We start from the raw sequence: 23,976 nt of genomic DNA on the forward strand, positions 1-23,976 counted from the left end.
AAATACAAACTGCTGAGTCATTTATAACCGAACCGACACTTTCTGAAGTCGAAGTTGCGATAGAAAATCTGAAAAAAATACAAGTCTCCAGGTATTGATCAAATTCCACCACAATTAATACAAGTGGAGGAAGCAGATTATCTTGCGAAATTTATAAGCTTGTACTCACCATATGCGAAAAGTAAATCGAACAGAAAAATTGAAGCAGTCCACAATTGTGCCTATCTTTAAGAAGGGGGAAAGAACTAGGAAATTGTAGAACAATAGAAGGAGTCCACAATTGTAGCTACCTATCTTTAAAAAGGGGGAAAGGACTTAGGGTCGTATTCATAGACAAGACTTTGGACCAAAGTTGACTTTGGAATGTACAAAGTCACCATTTTCCTATTCACAGTCGACACTTTGAAGAAAGTAAACTTCAATCGTGACTTTACGTCGAAGTCGCCGAAAATCTAGACTTTGACTTTCGTGTGTGGACATGGGGAAAATGGCTGATATTTCGAATATTGTTGAATTTTCCGAGAATATTGAGGATATCTAGGGGATTATTAAAGCTGTTCATGTTCCTTAGCGTATTATTAGATATAGATAATAAATTCAAATCAAGGTACAAAATTTTGATAAACAGACAGTACCGTAAACTGGGGTAAAGAGGACCACATGTGGTAAAGTGGATTATATGTGTATTGCCTATATAAGGCAGCGCCACATGGATCACACATGAAAAGAAAACCTTTCTTCTATAAGTGCCACTAAAAATAGTTTTCTTTGCATGTGTGATCCATGTGGCGCTGACTTAGCTAACAATACACATATGATCCACTTTACCCCAGTTTACGGTATTAAATGTCCTCGTCATCTTTCAACATTCATTGATGAATAATAATCAAAGAGGATAATCTGTTTCACTAATAATTGAATTTCTTATTCCATCGCGATTTTACGCTACAGGTAATTGATGGCTTAATATTGATTTGACTGTTTAATTCTATAGAGAATATGTTATACAGTTGGATATGTAGTTAATTTTTAATCCTGCGGTCGTCATAATAATGTTTTCTGAATATTGATTTCAATTAATTTTCAAGTAGTCCGTCATTAGTGGCATCTTCTTATCTTCCATATTTTCAGAATGAAATTATTTTATAATGAAATAATTCGAGGGCTTAATGTAAACCTAACGTAATTACAATCGATGTTTTATTCACAACATACAGTAATTCTTAGCAGGTAATACTATTTCAGATGAACTATACCATCATGTTTTGCAGTTACGAATTTGATTGTATTATATACGAGTACAAGACTGTTCGGACCTGAGTTACACGATTTTTTGTAACCAAGTAGAAGAACGAATTATTATCTATTGGTGTAAAGATCTAAAAATGTCAACTTTTTTACTTACGTTAGTTTCACACTAAGTCCACGAATAATTCATTATTCTTATGTAAGGCTGCAAGAACGGCTAACAATCGCTTAACATGTAATGATGTTCAATTGTTTCATTGATTTGTGTCTCAAAAGATGGCTTTGATTGTGGCAATGCTTACTCTATTTCAACTATCTATTAATTTAATTCGTTTAGAAAGCAGTGATTGTGACTGCCAACATTTGAAAAAGATCGTCAAATCTCGACTTACCCAAACCAAAGGCAAAGTCTCACTTTAGAAAGGTTTGTTATCAATACGTTTGAGTACATGAATTCATAAGGTATACCTACTACCGAAAAAGATTTGAGAGCCATCACCCTTATAAGGCTTGTCCCCTTTGTGCAAGAGCATATGCATTTTTGGACTACACTACTGAACGCGAAATCGTATTTGACAGGTTACTAACCCGTATGCCGGTGTGTTCATGACGTCTTTTACACTATTATGAGAAACACCACAAACATCACATTTGAAGGGTTTCTCGTCTGTGTGCGTGCGTTTATGACTTCTTTGACCATTTAAATCAGAGAAACACCACAAACATCACACTTGAAAGGTATCTTGCTTGTTTGCAGGCCCTCATGTCATGTTAGGTTACTCGAGCTCCTGAAATCTTTCCCACAAATATTGCATTTACAAGGTTTCTCACGTGTGTGCCAAGGTTCATGATGGCTACAACAACAAATTCCACAATTTGGGACATCTGGCCGAAATCTACGGGAGACCACTAGGATCCAGAATACAAAGCAGAGGTTAAATTAAAAATACAATATGATTGCGGAGAGAATACGGAACAATGATAAATTTAAAAATAAAGTACAATTTGATTTCGGAGAAACATGAGATGAAAATACATTGAAGAGTAATGAAATAAAGTGAAAAAAAAATTACATAGTATTATACAAGTGATTGTGTAAAATGAATAATAAATCTCTCAATACCATTAGACAAATTTTGTTAATGTCCTCATTAGAAAATTTAAGAGAAAGGAGAATGGTTTTGATTAACGAAGTTCCCCTATCGCCAAAAAGAAGTCCTTTCACTTCCCATGTATTAATATTAATTTTGTATCTCTCACTGAAGTGAGGAATACATGGGTTGTAAATAGACTTCTTTTCATCGTTAACGCTATTGGCTTGTTGATCATCCTTCTCAAAACGGATAGTGGGGTCAAGAATGAGGCTTCTTTGATTCCGGCGATTGATGGCTATAATGTCTGCTCTACTCGTTGGCCCATTCTCAGCCAAGCAGTGCACTTCTTCGTAAACCTCCCACTTTGCCTTCCGAAGAGTGTTTGCGATGGAGCTTCTCACTTTATGGTGGCGATTGTTCCTCAGTAGTTCTCCTTTAGGGCAATAACCCAACACATGCCCAAGGGTTTCTACTTCGCTGAATCCTGGATAACGACAGTTTTGATCTTCAAAAGAACGACCTGGCATCGATCGTACTGCAGCGATGTTTGTGGACATCTTTATGGCATTGGTCCACTCTGAGGAGGATATCCCTCTGCTATTACTAATCCAATTACTCGATTTTGAGAAACAGCAAAAACATTTCACTTGAAATGTTTCTCGATTGTGTGCCTGCGTTTATGGTATCTTAGGTTACTAGATTGCGAGAAACACATACCGCAAACATCGCAATTGAAAGGTTTCTCGCCTGTGTGTAAACGTTCATGATTTTTTAGTGTACTGGACTGCGAGAAAACCTTACAACAAACATCGCATTTAAAAGGTTTCTCGCCTGTATGCAGGAGACTGTGACTTTTTAGATTACCGGATTGTGAGAAACATCTGCCACAAACGTCACACTTGTATGGTTTCTCGCCTGTGTGCCAGCGTCCATGGATTTTTAGGCATCTCGAATCCGAGAAACACTTACAACAAACCTGACATTTGAAAGGTTTGTCGCCTGTATGTAAGCGTTCATGGATATTTAGGCTACTCGCTAGCGAGAAACATTTACCACAAACATTACATTTGAAAGGTTTCACGCCTGTGTGCAATCGTTCATGAGCTTTTAAGTTACTCGACTTAGAAAAACACTTACCACAAACATCGCATTCCAAAGATTTCTTGCCTAGGTTCTTGAGTAAATGCCCGTTGAGTTTTGCAGAATTCGAGAAACATATTTTAGACAACTCAAAATCCAATTGCTTCTCATCTTCGAGAGTCCGCACAGGTTTTCTGGAGGAACATGAATTCTTGGGAATCTCATCCTCTTCAAGTGCAAAACTGTCGATTTCTGATGATGCAGTCCTTTCATTAGTAGCTGCAATCCTGATGGAAATATAATATCAGTCTATAAAGTAGTTACAACAGATACACATTCAATGACTGAATAGTCACAACAAATATACATTCAATTAGCCTACATTATATTCCAATCAGAACAAACCATTTCAACAGGAGTTACATTACCTTTAGAGATGCATGCTTGTAAATAATTTATGAGTGATGTTGCAAGTATCACAAATGCCTCAATAATTTAGCCTTAACTGTACAACAAAACTTATAATGATCATACAACGTTAGTTAACTCTTAGTTGGCTTTTCTGTTTAATAAACCTTTCTGTTCAAAGTCACTTGCCTTTACTTTACTTTTTTTTAGATACGAGCGTGCTATTTTCTCCGAATGTTTCGAAATTCGGGATTGCAAATGTCCTGTAATCTTTTCTATCCCTTATTCTTATGATATATTAAATGTTTATACTTTGTTAATTTTGTCACTCTAAAATTTTTAAAATTTCTAATCCAACATTACTTATTCCATTTCGTAGGAAGGGTCATCATGAGAAAATTTGTATTGGTATTATATGTAACTTGGTATTTGTTGTGTTGTGCCCAAGGATTATGATAAGCAATCATAACATTGTTATGACCATAAGCAATATATTTTCACTTTATTTGAAAGTAATGAAATCGTACTTATTAAAACATTCAGACATGCTTTGGCAAATGACAGAGATCGCTTCCTGTTTCGACAGATTACAGCTTAGCCAACTCAGCAGAGTCCAGTCCTTGAACAAGACCGGAAATGCGTACGCTTGCATTTTTAGCACGAAGTCAGTCTTAGCAACAACTGACATATAACGAAAGATACATAGATTATGCAGCATCTCTCGCGAGATATTTAATTGGCGAATCATACCGAAGTCTCAATTTCTATTGGTTACCGGTAAATCAAAAACAGAGATTCAATCGTGAGAGTTCCTTAAATCTGTATTTTTCCAAGTGACAACAGGAAATGCCGATTTCAAATAATGATTAAGAATCAGAAGCGTGGTGTTTAGTGAATGCAATACCGTCTTTTTAGAAGATTCGCGGGTAAAATAGCGTCACTCTGTTACGTCACAAAGGACGCGGTTCGAGAACTTATAAATGGACATGAAACGTCCAAATCGCAGTCATTAGTTATTGGTCAAGACAGCAGTCATGGAGTAGCGGTCGTAACTTCCCGACGTCCAGGAAGAAGTTCAGAAAATGGCATCATCTGCGAACAGCACCAGGGTTCGCCCTACTATCTACTGTAAGTAAAATGATCAGTTCAATTTTTAGACTTTACATTTAACTAGTTCATTTCGGTACTTTAAAATTAACAGAAATTTTCATACTTTCTAAATCGTTCAAACTCAATATTCAATATTCTATCTGTAGTAAATTGATATCTTGTTAATAAACTTAGTAATAGTGAATTTCTACACTTGTGATTATTTCTAAAGCCTGAGGTCACATTCTAAGTAGGAATCCCTCCTATCCATAGGCAAGTACAGTTTATAAATCATATCAGAGAGTTAGGAAGTATAACGCAGTGTCTGAATCGTTTGTGTTATCTTGATAGAGATTATAACTCGCGATTATCTCAAAGATAAGCCATCCGCCCTTGTCATGGCAAGTGGCACGACAAAATACTGGTGTCAGATATGATAGAGCTCAACAATAAATTTTGGTGTCAGATATAGTATAATAAATACTGGTGTCAGATGTGGTACAAGAGTTTTTTTGAGAATGGTACACTAAAAACCATGCTTTCAAAGTAAGTTCTGCAATAATGAACTTTACAAATATAAAAGATTATAGGTCTACTAAATAAATTTTTGTTCTCTGCTTTGTTGATAAGCACAGTGTGTCTCAAAATGATGTATATCTTCTTTTATAAACTAGAGTGGCGCATGAAATGTCATATACTGAAAATATCTAATAAAACGTTTAATTTTGGGTTTAGAACTTTCAAATTTTGTGACAAATAGCCTTAGTCCCTGCATGGTTCAGTAGAAGGAAGCAGTCATCAATGTCGCGTATGCGCGGTGCCACCAGCTGAGATTTGTGAAACATGGCGCACAGGAGCCAGTTAACACTGGTACAGAAAGTGAAGACGTTGTTTACACGAAAACAGAGTGTTGCCGCGACTCAGAAACGTTTTCGTGTTTATTTTCGTACGAGGTGGGACAGACAGTGTATAGACTAGCCACAAAGTTTGAAACTGATAGCAGTGTTTTAGAGAAGAAACAACCGTGTGCTACCACAGTTCTTACTCCGGAGAATATTGAAGCGATGAGAATGTCTTTGGCACGAAGTCCTGCTAAAACCACCAGACGATCTTCTGCCGATTTGGGGATCTCACGTCGTTCTCTTCACAGCATACTTCATGTTGATCTGAAGTTATTTCCATAAACTAATGGCGAATGACAAGGAACGGCGAGTACAGTTTCTGCTTGGACTCTTGCAGAAGATAATGCCGTGATTCATAACTCGTGGTTCTTCGATGAGGAGTACGTTTATCTGAACGGTTGTGTGAACAAGCACAATGCCAGATTCTGGGCGAGAGCTCCTAATATTGTGCACAATATTGAAAATTATGGTGAAAAAGTGGGTGTGCGATTTCCAGTCATGGAATCGTTGGGCCTTTCTTTTTTAACGATACTATTAACAGTGAGAGCTACATGGATATGTTGGAAAATAATTATTTTCTTCCGCAACTCTATGCAACAAGGCTACCAATGGAGACACAATGGTTTATGAAAGACGGAGCTTGTCCTCATACAGCCAACGTTGTTTTGGATTTCCTGCATGAACAGTTTAGGCCCCGTGTAATGTCCCATCGATATCCAGAATGTTTTCAGGGCGGTTAAATATGGCCGCCACACAGCCCGGATATCAATCCTTGTGACTATTTCTTATGGGTATATTTGAAGGAGACAGTCTATCGCAATAAACCAGGAAATCTAATGCAACTGCGAGCGACTATCACGACTTTCTTTCAGGGACTGACAGAGGACTTTTGTTGGAAACATCAGGGTTCGTCTCGAAGAGGTGATACGCCAACAATGTGGACATAATGAACACGTCCTGCTTGCTCGTTAATCATGCACATTGAGATGAGTAATGTAATATAAAACTGTATGATATATTTTGTATATAAAAGGTTATATAAACAATCGAAACTTCCGGCTCTTACCTATCCTCTTCAAACAGCCCATGTCAGTAAAATTCCAAAACAGTTTCTAAATAAGACCGATAATATTATTCGAAGTGCTGTAAAACAAACTCTGCAGCTTCCTAGCGAGACATCAAACAGAATGCTTTACACCAGCCACAAGTATAAGGGTGGTATATGAGTTTCCTGGAAGGTCTATCTACAACAGCTAAACATCAACAAATCGTTAGAATATTCGTGTGATACTCATGCCAATGTAATTAGAGATTTTAGAAACATCGGAAATCGCTGTCTTAATGAATTGAAATTAGACCAGTCCATGAAGAATTTGAATGTTCATCAAATAAAACAACATCTGAAGGAGAACGGATATAATATGAGTGGTGTTCATACCTTCATAAAGAAAAAGGCGTTGAATTATTTTCAGAAGTACCATCTGCCCCCTTGGATTATTAAAAAGCAAGGTCTTTCCAGTTCAGAGTGGAAAGATATGATAAAAATGACAGCCATGGTAGCGCCAGTTCGAGCTCTTCCAGGACGTTCCACAGGCACATCCCATTAAAGATACTGTAGTGAGTTTTGAATCCCTACCTCATGTGCTTGGCAGGTGTCCTCAGGGAGAAATCTTAAGAATAAAACGACATAACATCATTCGTTCCCTTCTTCCTGCTGCTCTCCGAAACAAAGGTTTGGAAGTTTACGAAGAAGTTCATTGTCTGGCTGATCAAGATAGCGTACGGAGGATTGATATCATCGTCATCAATAGGAAAAAATCTGTAGCAGAGATCATCGACCCTACAATATGCTTTCAACAGTCCAAAGTACAACACATGGATATTGATAAAGAGAAATAAAATATACGAGTCAACAATATCTTACATCCGAAACAAATACAACGTCAGAGTATCACAGTGACAGCTCTGTTATTGGAATCCCGAGGAACAGTCCCTAAATTTTTTGTGACGTGGAAAGGGACATATAAACTAAGCAAAGATATACAGGACGAAATTTTCCAAAACATAATTAAATACTCAATTGCCTCTTAAAAAGTCACCTATATGGTATACACACCACATAATTGTTTAATTATATATTTGTGATTGAAAATCTGTATTTTATACTATATATTTTTTTCATGTCCCCATTCATGTACATTTAGCGGCAAAAAGGATGAGCCGCTGACAATTTGTAACTTCCAGAGACATAACATTGCGCATGCTCCTCTCGTCAAAGCCGCAGTTCACCAGGTAACACATAATTAAACCATTTAAATTTGCTGTATTTTGTTTAAGAGTCTAAAATATGTAACACAATCGAATGGCGAGTTGATTCCAGATACATCAGGGCGCTTGAAGAGTGAAATAATAATAAAATTGATAAATACAAAATCAACCTGAGCGAATATGAACAGGAAAAACCACGTATTATGCCGAACCGATATTAACAGTCACAATAGCGTAAGTCATTACGGCATTGGTCTATTGAACAAGTTGATAGTAGTAGCTCAAGTTTCGAATCTCCCCCAATCTTCTTTTTTTTAATTACAAATTTGCCATCGTATATGTTTCGCAAAGCTATAATTATGTGGCGATATCTCTTAGAATATGCCCAAACTCTAATAAATAATAAACCTCCCTCTCTCTTTCAAGCAATACTGCTATCTGTTAATACAACGTTCTGTTTCACCATTACGCTTGAAGATGGAACAGAAACAATAATTCATTGCCCTGGTTCGCATAGGTTATTCTGCGTATGCTATTCTCTGACAGGACTACGATTGGAGAAATGTAATTTTATTGCATGAATGTCACCGATACGATGAACGCTTTGTAAGACGAATTAACGAGTCGGGTTGCGTGAGGGTCGCATGTTGGGGGTGGATGTCATACGATGGGGTAGGACTTCTGGAACGCATCCACGGGCGGTTTACGATAGAAGTTTACGAACATATTTTGGCAAATGTAATGATCACTTCCGCCCGAAAACGATATCCAGAAGGAACACTTTTCTTCCAGCAGGATAATCATTCGATACACACCGCCAACCGGATTCAAAGATGGTTTACGAGGAGGCGTGATATCGACCCAGTCGACTGGCCTCCAAATTCACCAGATATGAATCCGATTCAAAATTTGTGGGCTGCAGTCAAAAGGATCCTACGCTCTAATTGGGCAGAACCACCCGTTCGGACACCTGAGGAATTGTGGGACAGAGTTCTAGATGCGTGGGAGATGGCCAAGAATTTAGACCTGTTCCATAATCTCGTGGACTCCATGCCGCGCAGAATGAGGGCAGTTGTTGACGCAGGTGGTTTGTGGACGAGATACTAGTCCCCATTACAGGCCTTTTTTTGTTAACATATTAACAAATTGTTTGTTTTTGTTAATATAATTATTTGTTTGTGTTTTATATGCGTCCGGTGTTTTAGGATGTGAAACAAGTATTTTTGTTTATACAGACCAGGTCTCACCTATTAATAGCCCACAGGTGATGGGCAATAATATTTTTACAAGGCAGGCATAACGAAGTTTGTTAACAAATGCCATTTCACATTTAAACTAATAAATCAAGTAAAACTTAAAATAAAAAATAATAATTTTACCGTAAAGGGAGGCGAACTCACAACCTCTGGTACGGATGTCAGACTTCTTACCACTGGGCCACACACTGCTCGTAAGGTTTACTACATTGTAGACGGACGACTTTCAATGAACAGACTCCACAGCAATGCCTTGCAGTGGGTTACGTTTACACGAGTGAACCGCGCGATAGACCATAGCATTTCTATCGACCAAGAGTCGGCCCATACTTTTTGCCGTTAAGTGTACAACCATTATTGTAAATTGTGCGTTATTTTGTGTTTATAGGGAAGCCTTGGAAGGTCAGAGAGTAAAAATAAAAATAGGAAGCCATTATTAGGACATATGAGTCACAGAACAGTAATATCAACGATCGGGCCAATATTTATCGTGTATCATACATTCCTGTGTATCAAATATCCCCAGCCTCCCCTACATTGGGGATTTATTAAAAACTTGCAAGTAACACAGTATCCTTCACGATATATAAACAAACAATAAATCAGAGTTACATATGCACATGGAGGGATTTGAACCTAAAATACTGACACAGAGGATTTTGAAACTCACAATGATGAACACTGTTGCATATGAAGCATTTTGGAACTTTTACACTGTACGGTACAGTCAACTCTGGATATAGTGAACTCGGTTATAGAATATTCGGCTACAGTGAATCTAAATCGCTGGTCCCGACCCGCATACATTAAAAAGTATATTAATATTTCCGTTTATAGTGAACCTTATTATATCCTGACAAATTCTTATTTGAAGTCAGACCTTCTTATATGAAATTGAAAGAATGTGTTGAGAACAACATTCTAAGTTTCTTACTCCTTTAGTCAAAGGACAAAGGTAGGAGTAGTGATTCATATACAATGAACTGTACTGTAAATCCAGGCAACGCGTGACGATCATGCTTCATTCCACTGTCGAAGGGTTAACATTCTGTTCTCAGGCACACTACTCTACTGTTATTTCTAATCCTCCATAGTCAAAGGGTTGCCTTTTGTTCTCACAAATATTTCCATTATGACGTACATATAGCATCGAAACAACGTAAAATGAAATTGCTTCTTTTATTAAAAGGGGACGGACATTATGTCCAGAGCTTAAATGAAGGTAAGATTTCGATGGCCTTCCAACTCCATCAACTCTCTTCCAGTTTCCATTAAGTGACCCAGCGAATATTATAAGTGACATTGAACGTGATCTTTCACAAGCGGACGTGGATCGACAGCATACTTACTTACTTACTTACTGGCTTTTAAGGAACCCGGAGGTTCATTGCCGCCCTCACATAAGCCCGCCATTGGTCCCTATCCTGAGCAAGATTAATCCAGTCTCTACCATCATATCCCACCTCCCTCAAATCAATTTTAATATTATCTTCCCACCTACGTCTCGGCCTCCCCAAAGGTCTTTTTCCCTCCGGCCTCCCAACTAACACTCTATATGCATTTCTGGATTCGCCCATACGTGCTACATGTCCTGCCTATCTCAAACGTCTGGATTTTATGTTCCTAATTATGTCAGGTGAAGAATACAATGAGTGCAGCTCTGTGTTGTGTAACTTTCTCCATTCTCCTGTAACTTTATCCCTCTTAGCCCCAAATATTTTCCTAAGAACCGTATTCTCAAACACCCTTAATCTCTGTTCCTGTCTCAAAGTGAGAGTTCAAGTTTCACAACCATAGAGAACAACCGGTAATATAACTGTTTTATAAATTCTAACTTTCAGATTTTTTGACAGAAGACTAGATGACAGCATAGTGTAAGTAAATCAACTGTGAGTAACAGTATACATTACACAGTATAATCCATTCCACAAGAATGAAATATTTTATTTTCTTGTTCACAATTTCATTCATTTCTGTTAGGGGAGAGACACTTCGGATATAGTTAACTTCGTTTATAGGGAATGAAATATGCAAGTCCGCAGAGGTTCACTATATCCGGAGCTCACTGCATTTTAAAAATATTTTCCAAAATAAATGTTGAAAAAAAATAGGCCGATCCACTGCATTTGAACTGTCTTGAACTCTTGGCCTAATCATTATTGATACAAACACTGGAAAGTAAGTTAATAAGATTGCAATTACATAATAATCTCTTTTGCAGTCTTACATAGTAACAGTAGAAGTTAGAGCTACATTACACGACTATTATTCCAACATAATATCCATTATCATAGCAACAATCTTCATCACATTCAACGCTATCAAACACTACCCTAGAATTCCTTTCTGTTTTAACTTTAAAATGTGAGGCTGACAACATCTACTGACAGCATATACGTGATTTGAGAAGGCATTGTGAAAAATCGTTAAATATTTTACACCTCTTGTCAGGGGTTCGCTGGGGTGCAGACCGCTTGGTGCTTTTACGTCTTTATTGTGCTCTTATCCGGTCAAAGCTGGATTATAGCTCTTTTATTTATGGCTCTGCAAATAAATCCAAGTTACGTCTCTTAGACACTATCCATCATCATGGGGTACGACTCACTACAGGGGCCTTCCGAACGAGTCGGGTAGAGAGCCAGTATTGTGAAGCGGGAGAACCATCACTGTATCGGCGACATAAAGTCTTCTTGAGCTCTTATGCGGGTAAGCTCCGCTCACAACCCGCGCACAATTCTTACGACTCCTTCTACCACCTGTCTCTTTACGGCCGATACAGTGAAAATCTACACAGACTTCGTACAGCAGGTGTGCGGTTTCGTGAACTGCTTTCCGAGCTCCACATCTGCCTGCCAACAGTTCGCACACTGGAATGAACGACAACTCATCGTGGATTATGCGACGTCGCATGATTGATGTAAGTCTGAGCTGAAGTTTTAAAAACTTTACACCAGCATTTGTCTATAAACTTCGTTTTAGTGAACCTTTATCACAGTTTCAAAATTAATCATTAGTTTTCACTGACGAATCCCGAGTAAATGATTGTGTTGGTTGTTCCTTTGTTGCAAATGGACAGATATTCAAATATAAATTGAGCCAATACACTAGTGTTTTTACCGCAAAGCTCTGTACTTTTTATAGAGCTTTATTGTTTTTAATTAGACAACCCTGGGGCAGATTCCTTATCTGATTCGTCTCTTTAAGCGCAAATCAGTCCCTGCAGCGTTTGAATTCTGATGGTACGCTTGTGTTGCGAACCCAGGAACTTTTCCATACTCTCCTAACCCCTTCTTATGAAATTGGAGTAATGTGGACTCCAGGTCATGTTGGCATCCCTGGTAACGAGGCAGCGGATGCTGCAGGAAGGGACGATGCTATGAATGGGTCTGAGGTGTATTGGCGTGAGAGGTGGCAAGATATTAAACATTACCTGAAACATACAATATGGTGGCAATGGGAAGGAGAATGGTCTGCACAAGCGGGAAATAAATTACGAAGAATAAAGAATACTGTTACTGTTTGGAATTCGTCCACAAGAGCATAACGACATGAAGAGGTTTCACTCACCCGGTTGAAGATTGCTCACTATCATCTGACACATGGCCATCTCCTACGTGGTGAGCCTCAGCCGGAGTGTGATATGTGCTCTGTTCCATTTACGGTGGAACATATTTATTGCGTTGTAGAAAATATGACCGTGTCCGTCGGGAATATGGAATTCAGCCGACTCTAGGTGAAGCTCTTGGAAATGATTTTAATTGTACAAATAACGTTCTGCGATTTTTATCGAATACAGGACTTTCCAGGGTCATTTAGTTTCATAATGACCGATTTTACTTACCCTCTGGACCCTTTACATCCGGAGGTTTCATTTGTTTAGTATATGGTTTTAACAAACTAGACATTCGGACATTTTACATCCGAGCACTTTATAAATGCGCCAGAATATTTATTTCTGGTGGCATTTGTTTTATTATTTCATTGTTTCTTTTTAAATATTAGCCAGGGTCTGAGAACTCTCAATTGTATGATTTTTATGGATCACCTTATTGAAACTGCATTTGTGAACCTCCTTTTAACCGTGACAACATTTTTAGTTCTTTTAAGCATTCTGGTTATTGTATTGTGTTTCTGTTTTGTGAAGGATTTTAGATAAAGGCGCAAATAGCCATAGTGGATGACGCGCCATTTTTAAGTACCACGAACTAACTTAACACTGCGATCACTGAGTTTACTCAATCATTAATAAGTAACAACGCAGTATAGTGACGAGAATTACAGTCAAATGTTATTAGTTCACTCAAAAGGTGCAGAGAGACACGTGATCAACTGAGTTTAAGTAAATATGGGATTGAATTAGTCAATGGTGCTCATGGAGAGTTGTGTAAAATTAAGGGGCAACCTGATAAATATTTATATTCACTACAATTACAAGAATCTCTTCTGCTTCAAGGAGGGAACCACAACTGTCAAAATAATTTTCTGACTTGGGAATGTAGGTATAATTCTGTAAATGTATTTCAAATGTATGAAAATAAATAACTGAAGAATTCAGTCAATTATAATTCTACTCTACAGACAAATACCTTTCCAGAGGCAAACGGACAGGCTACCTTAATTTACAAGTGATTTCCGTTCAACATTTAATATCATGCATAATATTGCACAGAGGAAGCTGATGTTGTGAAGAAATACAATTCTCTGATAATTTGATTCCTGTAATATATTATTATGGAAATTTAAAAATGCGCATTTCTTTTGTTATCAGACTTCACATGCAATGTCCCATATGTCTTTTTAGCTTATTCTTATACGTGAAACAAATTCCGCAGCAGTCACATTTAAAAGCATTTAGCCTATGTTAAGGTACAGTATATGTACACCCACAAAACGCAAAAAATGATGAAAAATTATAATTTTCAAAATATAACTGTTTTAATAGAGAATTTTCTCCCCTTTAATTTGATATAAGAATTTTCGATTTATGCCTTATGGTTTTTCAGATAAGTCTCATTTTCCAAAATTCTGTGTCATCAGCCACTGTCACTTCTTCGAAGATCACTCCAAAAGTAATGCACAACATTTCTTAAAATTTATTTTTTATTCTAAACCTTTGTAATTTATGGAGGTCATAGATACATCCTTCCCCCTTCTATTCAAATTTAATTTAAGTCGTTCCCGTGAGTGGCGCCAGAGAGTAGCTCAGACATGCTGGTTCAGACTTTTATCGTGCAGGTATACAGACCCTCATTCCAAGGTGGCCTAAGGCAGTTGAAAGGTGCAGGGATTATGTGGAAAAGTGACGTATTGTTCCTGAAGGATGTATCTACATTCTATGAAAATAGCAAAGCTGTAGGCTAAAAATGTAATTTTTAAATAAATGTTGTGGATTACTTTTGGAGTGATCCTCTTAGCAGTCAATCCCCTCGTCCAACATTGCTTGTAAAATAAAATTCTTTCAAATCCCAAAATAGATACATAGATATCAAGGCATGATCATTAGATTGAAAACACGTTTTTACATAATGAAGTAATTTATAATCTTTTACTGATAGTCATAAAACTGTAAATTTGCGTGTCAGTGATGTTGTACGTCATTTTAATAAGAGTCCAAAAGGAGAAATTAAAATTCTGAGGAGGATGAGCATAAATCCTGGAACAAGCACCATCACAGGATTTGTTGCATCAATGGAAAATAAGGACAAAAATGCCAAAAAAAAACATTCAACACCTGAAGTTAAAACAAGGAGGAGGTATTTGAGAGACAGAAAGAAGCTGAAACTGGACCGACATGAAGCTGCTTAAGGGATGACATATGATGATGCAGTCTTCTAGGCTCTGAAAGTTCACTTCCTGTAAACAGTAATTTTAGAATATTGAATTATTTTAAATCTGATATCTCAGTCAAATATGGTGATACCAAGAAGATATTGGTGTCATTTTGAAGCTTGAAATGTCCCCCAGTGCCTGACAACGAGTAAAATAACATTAATGTAGTTAATAATTATCTATGGATTTCTTACATGATATATGCAACATAAAATATTAGTATAAGTTACATATATGGTAATATTTAATTAATATAAATGAAAATAAAAAATAGCTCTACATCAGGCACTAAAGAATAGTTTTAGCTATGAAACAGTGAAAAAAAAAATGTGGCTCTATCTTAAAAACTGCATGAGCTATCATGTTTCAAGTTGTATGTCAAAATTATAAACAAAATAATTTTTATAAAGAATTTAGACATAATTTCAAGGGATTTATTCACTTCATTCTCTTTCTGGTACCAATCTCAACTGTATACAAATTTTACAGAGCAAAATTATGCAAAACAACATTTTTTGTATAGGTGTACATATACCCTAAGGATCTTATGTCTTCATTAGACTTTCCGATTCCTCATAACTCTTTCCATATACACGCCATTTTTTAATGATCTCTCGGCTGAGTGTAACCGGGCGTGAAGGTTAAACTGACGCCATTTCAAAAACACTTTCCACAGACAACGCATTTGGTCTCCCTAGAGATGTCCCGTTTGTGAAAAACAGTTTCCACAGAATGACTTTAACCTGTGTGAGTGCGTACATGTTTCTTCAAATGTCCCAATTGAGAGAAACGCTTTCCACATATATCGCAATTGAATGGCTTCTCGCCTGTGTGAATGCGTTCATGTCTGCTTAAATCTCCCGATCCAGAGAAACACTTTCCACACACCTTACATTTGAAAGGCCTATCTAGTGTGTGAATGCGTACATGTCTCTGTAAATGTCCTAATTGTGAGAAGCACTTTCCACATACTTCGCATTTAAACGGCATTTCGCCTGTGTGTATACGTGCATGAGTGCTCAAAGCTGTCGATGCTGAGAAACACTTTCCACACACCTCGCATTTGAATGGCCTTTCGAGTGTGTGAATGTTCGCATGTCTCTTTAAGTGTCCCAATTGAGAGAAACTCGTTCCACACACCTCGCATTTAAATGGCCGTTCTCCTGTGTGTATGCGTGCATGTCTGTTTAAAACTGTCGATGCCGAGTAGCTTTTCCCACAAACCTCGCACTTGAATGGCCGTTCGCTTGTGTGTATGCGCGCATGTCTCCTAAAATATGCCGAAGCTGAGAAACATTTTCCACACACACCGCATTTGAATGGAGTTTCGCCTGTGTGTATGCGTGCATGTCTGTTTAAATCTGCAGATAATGCGAAACATTTCCCACATACCTCACATTTGAATGGCCGTTCGTTCGTGTGTATGCGTACATGCCTGCTTAAAGCTGACGTAGCTGAGAAACACTTTCCACACACCTCGCACATGAATGGCATTTCGCCTGTGTGTATGCGAGCGTGTTGCTTTAAGGTTCCCAATTGCGAGAAACTCTTCCGACACACCTCGCATTTGAACGGCCTTTCGGCTGTATGTATACGTGCATGTATGTTTAAATGCGTCGAATCAGAGAAACACTTTCCACACACCTCGCATTTAAATGGAACTTCGCCTCTGTGTATGCGTGAATGTCTACATAAAGTTGATGATGTTGAAAAACACTTTCCACACACCTCGCATTTGAATGGCATTTCGCCTGTGTGTATGCGTACGTGCTTGTTTAAATCTGGTAATGCTGAGAAACACTTTCCGCACACCTCACATTTAAATGGTTTTTCGCCTGTGTGTATTCGAAGATGTTGCCTTAAATGTGCGAGTTGTGAAAAACTTTTCCCACAATCCACGCATTTGAATGGCCTTTCGCCTGTGTGTATACGAGCATGTCTTTTTAAACACGAAGAAAACGAGAAACACTTTCCACACAACTCGCATTTGAATGGCCTTTCGCCTTTGTGTACGCGTGCATGTATCTTATAGTCCCACGATCTTCTGAAAGATTTCCCACACACATCGCAATGAAATGGCATCGCACCTGTGTGTAGCAGTGAATGCGCCTTTAAAGCACTGGGTTTGAAGAAACACTTTCCGCAGACATCGCATGTGAATGACTTTTTCATTTCGTGTGTATCAAAATGAAGTTTCATACACTGCGGTGTTACAAAAACCTCATTGCATATATTACATTTGATAGAATTAAGACTTATTTCGCTAATGTTTGAACAGTCTAGACTGTTGCTACCACACTTTGTTAATTTGTTTTCTTCACGATCGATACCGGAACATTCTTGTGACACATTCTTCTCAACATTATCCACAAAACTGAAATAAATATCATATTTATTGGTCTGGACTGTAATCAATGCGGTGAAGTCAAAATATATTAACCATAACATCAGACTCAACAGATAATAAACACAGGCGAATAAATATTTTGTTGGTGTCTCGGGTTCGAGACCTGTTATCCGGGTAATTTGAGGCGACGGTTCAGGAAATGACATGGGATACACAGTACCACACTACTGGTTGTTCAGTTCAAAATGTGTCTTGGCTCGCTGTATGCCTTCATGTGGCTAGCTGATGAGCCTAGAGAATTCAATCTTCCTACACTTCCGCAGAGGTGTATAACCTAAGAGGCAGAGAAGTTGGCTAGCAAGTACGGCGTTCATTCTGAAGAGTACATGCCGATACGTACGGTAACGCCAGTAGTGGCAGGAATGTGAACTGTTTGGAAATACGTACTGTCGGGATATGGGGAGAGGGTTAAGACGATTACTTACGTATTTGTTTACATTAACTTCGACGGTCAACATGGACACGGAGCATTTGATTTGTGTTGTGGAATGTTACCGTACGCAACCGATGATAACAAATACCCTGCGTACGACTTGCCGGCGCAAAACACAGTTCGAAAGAGGTTATGGTAGCACACAGACCGTACAGACCGCCATCTGTTGCTACGACGTTCAAGTTATACCGTACACGTTCTCAAGTTCAGATTGAAGAACGCCTTAAATAATAGGCAACTTCTCTAACATTTAAGCTGAAACTCGCTTCAAATCGGTGACCCAACACCAGTGACGTCATGACACACTTTGAAATGAACACCCAGTATTTCTTAGATATTGTTCATATCATATAATAATTATACACAATACAATATTTTTTAATTCTTATTTGTTTCCCTTTCCGTAACTACCTCTGGTTGGTTATCATGGTTTTGTAGATTAGAACATTTTTTGATATCATCTTTACAGAATGTTGTGCATTGGAATTTTTTCTTTTATTTCCTAGTTTGTGATTTTGTATGCATACAAGTATGTAACCTTTGTAAGAGTGTTTACGTGCTTCCAACTATAATTTTACATCCCAAATATTGGATTCTGAAATGTAAGTTCTTCATTTTATTACATCATAATACGATCGTAGAGGAGGTGTGTACAATTATATTCTCACTCATAACGTTTCATGTTTGCAAATCGAGCATCGCAAAAGAATGGCTAGTTCACAATGATTGTCGTTGAATTATCACGACGTACTTTGCTATAATTTTAAGGGATACAAACTTAAAAGAAGTAGGAAACCTATTTCCGAGTTTGTGAATATAGCAATCTACGTTATTTTGGTATGGAGCTTGGAGATCAAGGCAAAGCGTGGCTCCTCAATTATATGCAAATCTTGTATGCAGCATTTGCGCCAGTGGACAAATGTATACTACTAATAAATCTGTAGCCGAAATTTTTCTGGTAATTTTCGATTTTTCAAAAATAATTGGTCTTAACATATATAATTAACCACCCTGAAACCGAAAATCGCTTTTTTGAAACTTTTGTTTGTATGTCTGTCTGGATGTTTGTTACTTTTTCACGCGATAATGGCTGAACGGATTTCGATGAAAATTGGAACATAATTTAAGTTCGTTGCAACTTAGATTTTAGGCTATATGGCATTCAAAATACTTTATTTAAAAGGGAGGTTATAAGGGGGCCTAAATTAAATAAACCGAAATATCTCGCTTATTATTGATTTTTGTGAAAAATGTTACATAACAAAAGTTTCTTTAAAAATGATTTCATTCCAGACAAAATTTTGATAGGACTGATATTTAAGGATATACAAGAGTTTTAAAATCCGGGTTCAAACCCCGTGGCCGACCAATCTGACTGAGGTTTTTCATGATTTCCCTTAGTCATAAAAGCAAATGCCGGATTGGAAAGATACATGCCATTATTCATCACCGCCTCATTTACCAATACCAATAGAAACAGGAACTCAACAAAAGTAAAAACGGCCTACTGATATATCCACACATTCTAAACACGCAACATGACCACAGATGTTAAGCCATGAATAAAATAAACTTAACAAAAGAAAAAAAAAAAAGATGCACAGTAAGGTTAATATAAAAATGATCTTCGTACGCAATCTACTCTATTAATTTGGAGTGGTTTATTAAAGGATGCATTCAAGAATAATTTAGAAAAATATTAAACGAATTATATTTGCACCAAATGAGTGGTCTCTGGACCAAAATGATAGCATTTTAATTATTTAAATACAATTTAAATTAAGTAGCATATTAAACGATTTATTCTTCTATCAAACACGAATGTTCCCTGGAACCAATGTTCTATTTAATTATGTAATTACTTTATATTTATTTCTAATAAGTGCAGCGGAGCGCACGGGTACAGCTAGCGAAAAAATAAGTACCAATTTTGACTACTGCGACATTCTACTAACAGATTTAAATTCTAACTTAGCGCCAAGATTGCACAGCGTTCATAATGCCTGCATACGTTTCATTTGCAACATCCGCAAATATGACCACATTACACCTTCCCTTGAAACGCTTCAATGGGTAAGATTACAGGACCGAAGATATATCCATTCTCTAATTTTCCTATATCGCATCATCAGACATCGGATTCTAAGGCAAATGCCTATTTTGTTTCTTTAGGAGAAAAGTAAAAATAATTATTAATATTTGTGTTTCATGGAAATTGAAAGGTATTCAAAGAGTTTTATAGTGCCCTAAAACGGTTATTAGAGCCTAATTTGTTAATATTCGCCTAAAAATGCCTAACTCACTGTAAAGTTTCGCATTTTACTCTTACTTTTTATAACTTATACATACATTCACTGCGAAATTTAAGGCATTTAAAAAGTGGAAAGTTTGCTTCACACCGGCCATGAAACCATAGATAAAGGAAACAAAATGTTTTGAATCTCACGACACTCGCAATAGATTTCGCCGAATTTAACATGTTTGGAGGCATAAATCCCGACAAAGAACCAACCTTAGTTTTGAAGCAGGCAACAATCACAACATGTGCTGCTACCGATTCAGAGATATACTATACTATAAAAATGACTGTTTTCGGTCTGAAACCGATTAGCTGTACTGCCCTTCAGAGTGTCATAAAATCACAATTTTTGGAGAAAGAGTGTTTTTGAAATATTTATGAAAAGTCGTAAAACTGCGAATTAGTAGGGTAAACCGTTACAAAATATTTAAAAGAATGGCCCTCCTAGTGTTAACACTACCAGGAAATGCAACAATAAGTGGAACTTTGTATTTTTGCGCCTGCTTTCAAAATGATTCTCAGTGACAAAAGGCAAAGGTTAACTGTGGAGAATTTAGAAAAAAATTCTGGTGGTGTACTGTGCAGATAATTATAATAAAGTCTGAGAATGGAACTGAATTTCAATAACTTAAAATGAGTAATCTTGATATCAATAATCATTATTTCATTAGTTTCAATATATTAAATTTGTGCAGCTCTGTTTATAAATATAATATAGTATTTTTTTTAATGTTTAAACATACTTTTTTGTGCGTATTTTAGTGTATAACTAAAAATTTCAGTGAAAGAAATAAGTATGATACCTTGATGTGCCTAAAATGCCTATTTTAATTAAAATAGAGCCTAATTTTACAAATTTTGAGCTTATTTTAGGCGCCTAAAACTGCAATTTTTAGTGCCTAAAAATCCGATGTCTACGCATCATCAATACTTCTTCGCCTAAATATCTCTCGGTGGGTTTTGATTTCTTATCCTCTTATCACAGCATGGGTACTCGTTCTAAAAATTACTCTTTATTATCTATCCCTTGCCATAAAACAGCTCACTATTCTTCCTCTTTGGCAGTATCAGCAATTCGTTTCTGGAACTCCCTACCCAGCTCTCTCAGGAACTGCCGAACGATATTGCAATTTAAAAGTGAATTGTTTAAACACGTGACCAGTATTCAGGTTTAATTCTCCTTTGTGTGCATATGTGTAATTTTCTTCAGTGTTGTATAGTTATAATTTACATTTGAATTTGTTATTCTTGTAATTTGTAATATTGGTTCACTTACCGCTTGCATATTCATTGAGTGTAACTTCTAGCCTTATATTATTTTGTAATTATTATTTAGTATGTTCGCATTATTTTACTCGACTTGTGCTTGTATAACTATATAAATTTTTATTAGTGTTCTTTAAATATTAGCCTGATAATTGTATCAGCTTCTTTTGTTTCTGGCTAAGTGGAAGAGAAGGCCTGATGGCTTTAACTTCGCCAGAATAAATAAATAGATATTATTATTAGACATTATTATAATTTTCATTTTTGTATAGTTAACATTTCAGTGCTCGTGCTCATAATAATCCCGCTATTTCTCGCGTGGGGTACTATTGTAGGCCAATACAATTTTAGCCTTTAGTTTAATCCGTTATAATTTGTAATTAAATTTTTCAATTGTTCATTTCCTTATTTTATTTTTGTTATATTTCTCAGTTTTTATATCTTTTATTTTATTTCTTTATTTATTTTTATTCATGAGAATTGTTTCGAAAATAAGGTTATGGTTATACTCGAGTGGGCTACAACTGTAGCCCAAAGAGTAATAATCAGGGACGACACTTTGTCCCAGCATGGACAGATTTTAGGTTGGTTGTTGCTTGCCTATATTGACGTCACGGAGGCCATGGGTTCGAAGGTAGAAGTGGGTTATTTTACGACGCTGTATCAACATCTAGGTTATTTAGCGTCTGAATGATATGAAGGTGATAATGCCGGTGAAATGAGTCCGGGGTCCAGCACCGATAATTACCCAGCATTTGCTCGTATTGGGTTGAGGGAAAACCCCGGAAAAAACCTCAACCAGGTAACTTGCCCCGACCGGGATTCGAACCCAGGCCACCTGGTTTCGCAGCCAGACGCGCTGACCGTTACTCCACAGGTGTGGACAGGGTTCGAAGGTACTGCACTGTGACACGAAAGTGCAACCTGTGTGTGTTGCACCGGAGAACGAACGTACGTACGTTTGATTTGTTTAGGACTCGAACCTATGCTGCTCTCTGCCGCTGCCTGCTTGTTTTTCATTGTAGTGGCTTACCCATAGTTTCTAAATACTAGGCCTACTGGTGCCGTTGTCACTTAATGGCAAGGTGGTTGTGATCGTGACTCTGTGTGCAGTAGTGTAAACATAATACAATGTAGTCAGACAAGAGCTCTAAACTGAATGCAATTGCAACTGCGTTTGGAAGTGAGTATTTTAGTGTGGAGGGCTACAACATACGCTGTAAAGTGTGCAACACAGAACTAAACGTAAACGTTCATTAAGATTTGCAAAAGCATTGTGAAACGAAAAAAGGATTGTGAACGTTTGTCGTTATTTCTCTCATGTGCACAGTTTACAAACTTTGAGTTTTATAATGATTTGTGTGATATGATGGTATCAGCGAATAGTCCAATACACAAACTCAGTAATCCACATCCAAGAGATGCTGCATACCGAAAGTACCGAAGAACAAAATGTAGTTCTGATTACGATAACTATAGACGCCTACGCAACCAGACAAACCAGTCAATCAGAAACGCAAGACTTCGTCACGCTCACTCAATCATCCAACCTTCTGTTAGTACAAAAGACCTATGGAAAAATATTAACTCCATGGGTTTAAGACAACAGAAGCAGCAGGTACAGACCATTGACATATCACTTACTGATCTGAATGAGCATTTCACCACCCCACCTCCCAAACCTTTACAAAAGTACCAAACAAAGGAAGACATTCTATCTAATGCTCCGACCACAATAGACACGTTATTTTACTTTATATACATTACTGAAATTGACGTCAGAATATCACTAAATCACTGTTAAATGAAATAATTGACGTGATCGTGCCGACAGTGACCCATATATTTAATGCATCTCTCATAACTAATACCTTTACTAAAATTTGGAAAATGGCACTAGTAACACCTATACCCAAGACGAAAACTCCGACCTCACCAAACGACTACAGACCTATAAAATTCTCCCCGCTCTCTCCAAAGCACTGCAACACATCGTACACTGACAGCTGACACACCACTTCAACGAGTACAAACTTATCAACGAACACCAATCTGGTTTCAGAACAACTGCTCTACTCAAAATGACTGAAGACATGCGAGAGGCAATGGACAGAGGCAAGGTGACTATATTAGCTCTACTTGACTTCAGTAAAGCATTCGACTCAGTTGATCTTGCCTACTACTTGCAAGACTAAGAACATTATACTTATCTGACAACTGCATTAATTGGATGAATTCTTATCTTCGTGATCGTCATCAATGTGTTTAAGTGCAAAATTGGTTTCCGCCTTGGCGATGCACGAAAGTAGGAGTACCTGAAGGTGCCGTGCTTGGACCACTGCTTTTTCCCATTTATATTATGACGGGACTCCAAATTTACACTACTGCAAGTATCAC

General features: G+C 37.3%; 1 protein-coding gene across 2 annotated transcripts in view; it reads right to left on the bottom strand.

Annotated features, from left to right (window-relative positions):
* Positions 1-23,976, bottom strand: part of LOC138693165 (zinc finger protein 665-like) — a 72,904-nt gene that overhangs the window by 25,792 nt on the left and 23,136 nt on the right. The window contains exon 5 of one of the 2 annotated variants that reach the window (XM_069816869.1): positions 3,480-3,709. In XM_069816869.1, the coding sequence (XP_069672970.1) occupies positions 3,480-3,709 (230 nt within the window). Of the gene's footprint in view, positions 1-3,479; positions 3,710-13,700; positions 17,549-23,976 lie in introns of those variants that run through there. The other variant, XM_069816870.1, reaches the window with a different exon arrangement.

The sequence above is a fragment of the Periplaneta americana genome, chromosome 17, assembly GCF_040183065.1.
Source record: "Periplaneta americana isolate PAMFEO1 chromosome 17, P.americana_PAMFEO1_priV1, whole genome shotgun sequence".
Taxonomy (NCBI): Eukaryota; Metazoa; Arthropoda; class Insecta; order Blattodea; family Blattidae; genus Periplaneta; species Periplaneta americana.